Genomic DNA, 10,628 nt, shown 5'->3' with positions numbered 1-10,628 from the left:
ATTTCCGTACAGACGCAACCTGCACAAAGGTAGCAGTACAGGATGAAAGATGATCAGTCGAGATGTCGTTGCCAGGACAGCTCTGGCTTCGTGGCAGGCTCCATGATAGCAACCGACATGTGTTGGATGTAGGAGCACTTGGATGGCCACACTAGTCCAGCTGCAAGCTTGGTGACCTCACCTAGCGTCTCCGTGCAGGGACCCTCATGGGCAAGGGTTCTCCCTTCGCACTTCATTCGACATTCATTAGCGTGTGTTTTGCCCTGTGTGTCACACATGGGCTTCAGAGTGTGCTTTATACAAATGCACGCTGCAAAAACGTGTAGCGCGCAAATAAAACGGCTTGGCTATCAGCCAGTCGGGTCTTGACGAAGCTCATCAAGAATACGAGTATTAAAAAATCGATCCTGGTGCCGTTTATGGGCTAGGATAACTCTTAGTGTTTATGGTCTTACTTGGAGATGAAGCACAAGGTCCTGCATGCGAAAGATTTTTGCCCTTACACATGAGTATGCACTTGTTGACGTGCGTAGTGCCCTCTGTATCGCATGCAGGCTTGTAGTTTTTCGTACACACGCATACTGCAAAGTCAAACGCAAGCATTGAGCCAGATTACTTTAGCTCTGATGTTTGCGGCCGATTATCCCTCTTGCTGCCACTATCGATATAAATAATCACTATTTGCCTGGGAATCGATTCGCACTCACGATGCTCGTCTACACCCATTGACCGAATACTCTGAAGTCAAATATTGCTTCATTGCATGGGAATGGGGACACCGTTTATGGAGTCTGTGCTTTCAAGTCGGACTGCAGAATTTTAGAAGTGAATTTGAGTGGTGTCCTGCGCAAAGAAGATTCTTGAGTGCGCATTGGTACGCTCCACATAGAGCAGGCTATTCTGTGCAGGTAAAATTTTGTAAAACAACAAATAACCATACCTCTTCCAGCTTCACCCGGTGCACCCCCTGCAAGGCCTAGCAAAACCAAGACGACTAGGAACTTCACCAGGCGAAGCATTTTTTGATGGAAAAACTAAGATCGTTTTTAGTTCTTCAACTTGAAGCAGGCGGTAGTTTTTGAAAGCGGGTTGCGATTGCAAAGACTGGTGAGGAGTTCTATACGGAGGACCGGTGACCATGAGAAACTTGGTGCTACAGTGACTTATTCTTGAGGCCAGAGCTGCAAAATTAGCACAGCTACTTCAAGTAGGACCATAACGAATTCAGAGTATTGGAAAATCGTGCTATCTACCAAACGCTGCTAGCCCCACGTGCATTCAAGGACTTCGCCCGTCCAAATCACGAACGATTTCCTTGAATACGGTGAAATATGATCAAATATGGTTTCTATAAATTAAAATTTCATGATTCCAAGGTCATCGGGTTTTGAGAGCACGTACTGCTTCCAGCTGGTTAGCGGTCGATTGATCCAGTCCATTGCCGGCGCGTATGCTAGATGCTTACCTTTCCCAACAGCCGTATCACAGTGAAGTGAAAGTATGTCTAAGCATATACCAAGCCTTTAGTCAAAAATTTATTCCCCATAGATCAAAATAAGGTAGTTAACGGGATCAACCTTGACTCATTGCATAGAGTTGTGGCAGCCTAAACTAGGTGTCTCCACTCGTTGCGGCTGAACACCACGGATCACCAACCCCAGAGGTTACACCAATATCCCGACTCGGAAACCACGATTTTGGGCTTGATTAAAACCTTGTGAGCTCCCAGGTCGCTTCCTGAAAGCGTACTCATGGTGAGCCTCCAGTTCGATGAATAGATGCAAGAACATGGGGTATGTGCCCTCTAATAAGGTTGATTCGAACTTATAAAGCTCAATATAGCTTTTAGTGTCACCTCGAGCTTTCGGACAAGGTGAATTTAAGTGAATCTGCCTAATCCGCTTCAACTCTGTGCTCGCTGTGAAGGACAACCACATGTTCTCTATAAAGTTAGTTGCAAGCACGCAAATCTAGCTTATGTCGCGACCACAAATAGCTAAATTACAAACAGCTTCGCTTATAGAGTTGGCACACAGTGTCCTGCAAGTTCTCAGCAACGAGTTACTGCAGAGTGACTCTGTGCCTCGCAGCAAGCGCAAGTCTAGCGGTCACGAAGGTGTGCAAAGCCCTATGGCAAAGCTTGGTCCTTTTCCCCTTGGTGCAGCTGTTGGGTCGTCCCCTTTTCGTTCAGCAACTCCTGAAGATGCTTTTTGACCACTGTTAGGCGGCCGTAGAGTTGCTGAGCGCACGATTGACCATATTTCCAGCAGAACTAATTATTGCCATAAGCTTCCAAAACCCATGGGTGTACGGCATCATGTCAGCATCAATACTAACGCCAATCCACTGAAGATAGAAGCTTCGTCCTAGGTCGCTGCATCATACTGTAGGCCCAACAATGCACTGGGGTGCAAATAGCACACGTTCGAGCACGATTTGGCAAAAGGCTGGCAGTTGAACCAAGATGTCCACTCGATCACGACTACAAACTAACTGTGCACCGAATTATTCAAGCAAAACGTTGCAAAAGCAACTGTTGCCGGCTAAATTGCTCTGAATACTCGCTAGCGTGCATGAGGAGTATATGGTTTACCTGGAGAAACAGGTGCTTGGCTCGTTCCCGTATGACTTCTAGCCTCTTTTGTTCGGTCCGAGTCTTCACTGCCTTCTGTTCTGCTTCGTGAAGCTTGCTAAAGGAGGCGATACGGGCATCGAGCTGCAGCAATTCAGCGCTGCTTTCACCTGTGACGCAAAAGATCACCATCGAGTGTGCTCGAAGGGGCGCATATATCTGGAAACGGCTTTGGAAGTAAAATCAAGAACACCACAAAGCATCTGGACTCCCTTGGAAATTGCCAGTGATAGAAAGGCACTGCATAAGGCATCGTCCAGAAACAGAAACTGGTGCGCAATGCAAGTCATGAAATTAGTGTCGAAGTGTTGGTGCCCACCTATCGCCTTGGCCAGTTCCTTCTGACGATTCGTGTAACCCGTCGTAAGCACCTTGTATTTCTTTTCTAGTTTCTTTGTGCGTTGAACAGCTGTGGCTAAGCCGGTCTTTAATGTTTCCACTTGATGCACGTGCACCTGGAGACGCTCGTTTGGGCTCAAGTTTGATGCAGATACATACCTGCGCATTCAGCATCGTCATGCACACCTGTTGTTGTGCAAATGGTGAAACTGCTTCAAACTTTCTCCCAGCTTTGGAGGCACGAATTACTGTAAGTGTGCACCCGCATCCAGTGAACGGACACTCGACTGCATAATATTCCTTGCAGTGCTGAGGGCTTGCTTGTTTCTTCGCAATATACCACATTATGTACAGCGACGAAGAAGATACAGATACATCTACTAGTAGTTTTTTGAAATTTAGGCGCACGATTTTGAAGCCGGGTTGAATACTAGCTGAGTTTCCAAAGTGAAAAGAAGTTTGTCCAATTTCGGATAGTTTTCGTCGACACCCCAAGAAGCTAACTCCGTTTCAATCAGTTCCCGCGCCGCCTGCACAAAAATCCGCATTGGTAGCTACATACAGGAACATGGATTCGCAGTCCAAAGCCTAGATCTCAAGCCCCTAAACCAAACTGTGCAGACAAAGGGAGAGCCTTATGCCTACGAACGCCTTGGCCTGTTGTACACGGAAAATTGCTTTGCCTTTCTTCCCTACCTGCATTTCCTCCAAGCTGCATGGCTCAAGCTCGGCAGCTGGCGGCGGTGGCTGCCGACAACGCAGTAACCCAGGTGAATGCACACATATTGAGGTCCGTGGCTAACTACTTGTCCAAAGGTCACAGATTGTAAGTATTTACTAAGGAGCAGAAACTGCAGGAACAGTTGACCTAAATGGAATTTCGCAAATGCGTAAACGGACTTTAGCGCTCACCTTGATACCCCGAAATGGATGCTCAAAACAATCATGTTGAACAAGCAGGCTCTGCAGGGCATACAGAAAACGGCAAAGCCTTCCACCGTAGACTCGGAGCAGGAACCAACGTAGACGCATGTAATCGATTGATCTCGCATTGCAGTCCAACAGGCCTTTCTCCTTTCGAAAAAGTCCGCTTCGCTCTTTCGCAACGACACAACAATACCACGTAATGAGTCACCTAGCCTAGTGTTGCTCTGCCGATGAGACGGGACTGTCTGGCTACCCGCTTAAGGGCGCACTGCGCAGGCCAACCCTCCAGTGCCCCGCTTCCCAACAGCTCTATCGATCGAACATATTTTGCATTTTTCTCACCATGACGCGCTCAGTGAGGGAAGTGGCTTCTGAAATGGCGGAAACAGCCGCATCTTTTGCCTCTTCAGTAATGTACGTGGCTTCATCCTGCTGCAGCTGGTGCTGTACCGCCGCAGCCACGACAGTGGCAGCGTCGAGTGACTGGCAGAGGGGTTTGAGTGGTGGGAGAATAGGCCTAGGAAGCTGGCACTGTATCACTTGCGTTTGCTCTAGGAACCGCCGGCGGGCCGCTTCGGCCGCGCGCTCTGCACGACGCTTCTCGACCTCCTCCATGTCCAGATCCTAGAATGAAATGTTCACACGCACACTTTATGGACTAAAATTCCAGTAGGACTTTTCACGTAATAAACGCAGCGCCAGCCCCCTATTAATTGTGTAAGCCTGTGGATACAGCCACTGCTGGGTCCTCACACTATACAGACGATATCCGAAAGTGGGCAGCTGCTACCAAGGGAAGCGGCAAAAGCATATCTGGCCAGACACGGCACACTCGAGACGCCACTGATCTGCTGGACGGGGACTCACAGCTTCAGATTCGAGAAGATCCTTTTCCTCTTCTGTGATATCGTCAGGAATTTGACCCGTGACGTCGTTATGGGGTGCAGGCAACGAAGCAAGAGACGTGCGAGCGTGGAGACGCGCCAATTGCAGCTCTGCCTTTGAGCCCATTCCACCTCCTTCTGAGGCCGAACCAACGTCTGATGGATCATTCAGCGGAGTGGCGCTGCTCCCATAGCCCGTGCCTGTGATGCGAGAGGCTGAAGGCCGACAACACAGCAACAAAAGAACGCGCAATACCGGCGCGCACAACGACTCTAGGGATGCGCCAGTAGATAATTCAGCCCCGTTTGCAGTAACCCCACAAGCTCTAATGAGGCCTAGACGCTAACTCCAAATGTGCAACCCCTTGAGATACGACAGAGCCTCAGAGGTTGGCCTCAGAGGCACAGTGAAAAAAACCATGGCGGACCTGCAGTGAGTGGCGTGTCTGATATAGTGCCCGTCAAACGACTGCTACGGAGTTGCTGTTGCAGAGCATTAGGCGTCCGTACGTCACCGGGTGTTAGGCCAACCCCCCCAGAGACCTCCTCAATGTGTGCATTCTCTTCACCCTACAAAACATGGCAGCAGCAAACCCCAACGCCACACCCACCCGTAATTCAGCGACCACTCCAATCACACTGCACACATATGTTTCCGTGCATCTCGTCCTGCAGGACGCTGCAGTAGAAAGGCAACCCCCACGACTGCGATGCTCGTCCCTTCGCCGTCAACATGCGCCTCTCTCTAAACCTTAATCAGCTGCCTTCGTTCCTTTCTGCCTGAATGTCTGTCTTATCTGCCACTTCGCCATTCGGTTCTGGCCCGCATCCACCCCTACCAGCTGCTCACCTCCAGTGGTGTATTGACCCCAAGAAGCGCAAGAGCGTTGCGCGCCTCTTGCTGAACGCGTTCTGACCGACGGGGAATTCGAGAAACTGCCGTGGATGGCGTAGAAAGCCCTGAAGCGCACATACCCCCGTGCAACGCCGTATGGCATTAAAAGGCTGCAATGCGATTCTATACAATGCCGAGGCAGTGGAACGCCAATGCGCCTCCCTGCCACCAGCAACTTCAAAAGCTAAAAAAGATTTCTTATAAAGCACAGCACAGTCGCTCGCACAAGCCAGGCCTATGGAAGAACGGCCGCACCTTCACCACGTAAGTATCTCGGCTCTCAGTTCCAAACCCTAACTGTGTGGATGCGAATCTCCACACCTCACCCTGGGCAAGCAACGTTGATGTTTCATCATGACCATCTGCGCCCGTCAGAAGCGAAGCCTCTGCGCCAAGGCGAACAAGCTCCTCCTGCGCATACGCAAGGAATGTCAGCTCGCATCCTCGATCAAAAATTACCAGAACCCTCCCATGAAGAAGAGCAGACGGGTGGACGAAGCCGCATGCGAAAGTGCTGTGGAAAGGAGCGCCAGACAATCCCACTCACCAGTTCGTGCTCTTTCAACATTGGCTCCGGTAGATTAAGTTTCATTTTCTTGGCAATAGCGTCTTTCTTCAGCTTCTCCTCCTGCAGCTTGAGGTACTCATCCAGGTGATCTTCTCTAAGTCGCTTCAACTTCCGTGCATCTTCCTTCCGCAGCTTTTCCTCCTCTCGAGCGCGCATCGATCCTTCCATGTGCTGCAAGCTGTCAAAACATCAGTCCGCAAAACGAAGCACACATCGTAAAGGCTTCTTAGGCACGCCACCCCATCAAAAGCCGCACAGCACCCCTTTCCCAGGTCTCGTAGAGCCTGAAAGGTGCTCCAATGACACCTGAATAGGCACCACCTGCGATGAAGTATCAGCGCGGGAAGCATTACGACTGCTGCGGGCCCTTTCTACCAATCCCAATACGATAACGTAAACGCCGCATCACCTAATATTCGCAAAGTTCAGATTTCCCTCCGGATTCTCCTCTGACGGGACCGCGTAAAAACCTATACCGAGACACAAACACACCCGTGCGTGCAACACACGTGATACAAAAGCTTGGAACCTGCAGGCCGCACCAGAGTCTAGGATATTTATGAACGCCAGAGCGCGAAAAGCGGGGTTCCTACGGCACGCCTGCGTCTTGTCCTAGGCCCCCACAGCACGTGATTTGCATACGCTAAACCCTAAAGCGAACCTGGGGGCGGTTTCTCTTCAAAGGGCACTTCCTCGTATGGCTGGAAGTTCTTCCTGGTTCGTCTCTTGGCGCCGGTGATGATGCCTGCAGCGCACACCCATGCGCGAAAGCCAATTACGAAACGGAGGGTTTCTCGACTGCAGCACTTGCTCCCATTGACACCACTGCTCCCCCTTCTGGCGAAGGTGGCTGTGCCCCCTTTCAGTCCATCGTGTTGCACCGCCCCGGTTCGCTACCTTTAATTACAACCAAAACTTGACACACCTGCCGCCTTGAGCTCTCTTTTCTTTTGAAGAGACGCTAGCCGGCGTGCCTCTTCGAGCTGTTTCTCCCTAGCCTGCGGAGTCGACAAGCCCACACAGCTGCAGCCCTTGCCCGCGATGGACAGCAGGGCACCGAAGCTTCACTTCTATCAACCTTTTGCGGAAGCCGTAAACGCTTATGCCTAAGGGTAATAAGGCCAACAAAAAGTACTTTGCGCTTTGCCTTCTTGCCACGCGTGTTCGCGAGACGGGCTCTGGCCTCTTCAAGCATTTCCTTCTCATCCTCCGCCATGTCAATTGGATCTGTAGAAACATGCACATTCTCATATTTTTGCCGCTACCTGGTCTTCCGCGAGACACCGCCGTACAAACCCTTGATCGAACCTTATCCCCAACCGAATTCGCAGAACCCGAAGCACGGCGTTAGAAGCTTGCGCGAAAAGCTCCAAGCCCTGACACACACTCAGAAGCATTGCTACCCACGCTCACCTGCACGAGAGGGCTTGGTTTCAGGATGGGGATCAATCTCTCCAGGACGAAGACGCCGAGGGTCTTCCCTCCCTCTCTGTAACACATATATCACAGCACTCCCACCTGCGGGGCATGCATACAGACTCGCCTATTGATGTCTTTTCCTAGGGACGGGGGAGGAGGCGCTTAAGGACTCGACTTCGACACCTTTAATTTCACGCAGTTTGCACTACATGCAGCAAAAGCGCCCTCACGCGCCCTTACCAGAAATCCCACACCCCTTCCAGGGGCCTTGCGACTGCCAGGGGCTTGTGAGAAAGCCGTGCCGCTTGACTTCCCTTCTTCTCCTTCCATCCCTTCTGAGGCAAACACATGATGATCTACCTCACTCAGGTAGTGCTTGCAGCCACTGGCGTCACACAGTGGCACGGAGATGCTAGCGTTTGTGCTCTACCAAGACAAGGGGGAAGGGGTTCAAGCCCCTTGAACCCCTTCCGTGGGAAGCAGCACCGCATGGGTGATCAGGCGCAAACAACGCGACGAAGGCAGACTCGTAAAAAGGGAAGCTTCACAGAATGAGAGCGATGAAAACAAGGCCAGTTTTGCACACAGGGCAGAAAAATGCGACTTGCACAGGGGGGGAAGTGGGGAGAGACAACCACAACGCGCGTACAAATTGGATGCAAAAAAATCCTCTTCACGTTCATCTGCAGACTCACCTTGCGCCTGATCCAGAAGTTCTTCGTAGTGCATAAGGCACTGGTATGCCGTTCTTCCAACAATGGGAGCAATGGTGCGCCACTGTGATGGCATGATCTTGGCCAGATGCAGCAGTTTCTCTTCTTCTTCCAGCGTCCATTCTGTTTTCTTCACGCTAGGATCTAGCCACTCATACCTGGTAATGCATACACATGGCCAGTGCGACGTCAAAGGCATAGGCTTCGGCAGTTGTTCAAGTCAGCGATCCAGATTCTTTGCCGCCAAGCGGTGGGTGGCACTGGGGAGTGCTGCAGGGGGACACGTCACACCTACTGCAACGGATACGAGCAGCAACTCACCACCTGGCTTTGCACTGTTTGGCTGATTTCTTGACAAGAAGAGAAGCCACACGACTCCAGTTGTTGAGGCCATATTTCATAACTGCGGCCTTCAGGATTTCATCCTCGCTGTTCCTCCACACACCCCCCTTAATAAAGATTCGAACCATCTTCGATCCTAAGCCTGATGGCCATATAACCGGGAGACCGGTCCACCTAGTGGCCTACTACAAACAAACCCTATACAAACACTGAGCCCTTGGGTGGAACGCGGTCTCAACCACACCAAAAGCGGATAAGCGCTGCTTCGCGCTTCTAGATGCCGGTAAATAGCCACACCCGCAAGCTGCTCGCAGCACCCTCCACCTTTTGCCGCAGACAGTCTCCCAGAGGAGCCAGCGGCGAGGAAGAGGGAACAACGCAACGAACAAAGCGGAGCCCAGGGCCCTTATTGGCTGTCAAGCAGTAAGCCCCAAGCGCAATACAACTGCCCCCTACGTAAGTCATGGCTTTTTTCCGGTTCTTAAATTCTTGGATTTTTGAGCACGCGTAGTCACGCGATCGAGCAGGTCGCTGGCTGCATGCGCTACAATGCTACCAGCCCCGACTGAGTTACAGATTGCTGACAAGCACAGTTAGTACAGGGCACTCGACTAGCATATCTAGGAATGCACGTCCATTCTAATGACATTTTAGGGGAGACCAAAAGAATCCGTTCAAACGGGGGACTTTCACACTCCTGGTGCTACCAGTGGACGGACTGTGTGCAGCGCATGATCGATTCACCGAGGCTGTATTTGTTCTCGGGCATTCCTCATTTAGGCGTAGAATACCGCAAGAGGCTCTCTCCCCGTCGAAAGTAAGCTTGTCAAGTATTCATCTGACTTCTGCTGAACTCTGTGTGAGCTTGCTCATGGGTTGGTAGATGGTATGATGCGACGCCTGAAGTATGGACAATTACTTTTACATATACATTGGTCGCAGATCTAGTGTGGTTATATATTACTGGAATATTGAGGAGAAAAGCTACGTGATCACGAGCCAACCATCGAGCGAGGCCCTCGACTCTAGAGTAGATAATTTTCCTTGCTGCCTCTTGGCCCCTAGGGAATGGAACGATTTACATATAGATAGGTACCACAACGCTAGTAATATATGATACAGATTAGCCAAGCATTAGCAGTGCGAAAGGTGGGTTCTTCTACTTGACTTGTTGCAGCGCGTTGACCTTTGTAGAATAAGCGAATTTTATTTCATGCCCTCCCGCTCCACCCATGGTCTTCGTTGGGTAACACTTCACCTCAGAGTCCATATAAACTTCACAGATTGCTGTTAAATGCTTTTCAAAATGCCTACCGCATTTTTCTGCTCGCACCGCTCTCGGATTCCGGCACTGAGGGAGATAAACAATTCTGGTGAGTGCACTGCACACTCCAAGAGCTCCGAACATTCATAGCTAGTGGCGAAAAGCATCTAGCACATGCACACACACACACACACAGCATTCCGTCTTCTAGCTGCGGAGCTTTTCCGCAATAGATACGATACGCGGACAGACAAACAGAATGACCAGGAATTTAGTGGTTCCGTGATAACCATAATGGGGGCAGTAAGAATGTTTGGAAAAAGCTTAACCAGCTAAGAAAGAGCTTTCGGAAGGGAGTAGACAAGAGCTTGTTCATGTCATTCCAGGGTTTCATGGAGACGAGGATCTTCAGAGAACGACTACAATAGGAACTATACGCTAAATTAGACTGTTGCACACCATCGTGAACTAAGTAATTGTGCCTGAAATGTGTCCACGAATATGCAAACCGAGAATTCCAAAAAGGTTGAAATATAGGCTAAATATGGTGCTGGCAACGAAAGAATCCATTCCTGGCATTCAGAATGCAGCCAGCTGCTTCATGTGAGTTGATACTAGTCTAGGGCATCCTAAACTACATATTGA

The 10,628-nt window shown here is 50.4% G+C and overlaps 1 protein-coding gene across 1 annotated transcript; it reads right to left on the bottom strand.

Annotated features, from left to right (window-relative positions):
• Nucleotides 1–2,128: 2,128 nt before the first annotated feature.
• Nucleotides 2,129–8,847, bottom strand: LOC34620264 (cell division cycle 5-related protein). The gene is made up of 20 exons (XM_026336541.1): nucleotides 8,699–8,847; nucleotides 8,360–8,535; nucleotides 7,905–7,999; nucleotides 7,659–7,734; nucleotides 7,381–7,472; nucleotides 7,171–7,243; nucleotides 6,907–6,990; nucleotides 6,655–6,715; nucleotides 6,225–6,423; nucleotides 6,004–6,088; nucleotides 5,633–5,742; nucleotides 5,211–5,352; nucleotides 4,766–4,998; nucleotides 4,241–4,522; nucleotides 3,884–3,934; nucleotides 3,668–3,718; nucleotides 3,380–3,501; nucleotides 2,952–3,130; nucleotides 2,594–2,742; nucleotides 2,129–2,239 (listed from the first exon to the last, which is right to left on the bottom strand). Exons 1-20 carry the CDS (start codon nucleotides 8,845–8,847, stop codon nucleotides 2,129–2,131), a joined length of 2,520 nt encoding a protein of 839 aa, XP_026192326.1.
• Nucleotides 8,848–10,628: the final 1,781 nt, after the last annotated feature.

Source organism: Cyclospora cayetanensis, unplaced genomic scaffold (assembly GCF_002999335.1).
Source record: "Cyclospora cayetanensis isolate NF1_C8 unplaced genomic scaffold, CcayRef3 CcayRef3_contig_132, whole genome shotgun sequence".
In the NCBI taxonomy this organism is placed as follows: domain Eukaryota; phylum Apicomplexa; class Conoidasida; order Eucoccidiorida; family Eimeriidae; genus Cyclospora; species Cyclospora cayetanensis.
The sequence above is the reverse complement of the archived record's forward strand: the minus strand, read 5'-3'. Positions and strand labels throughout refer to the sequence as shown.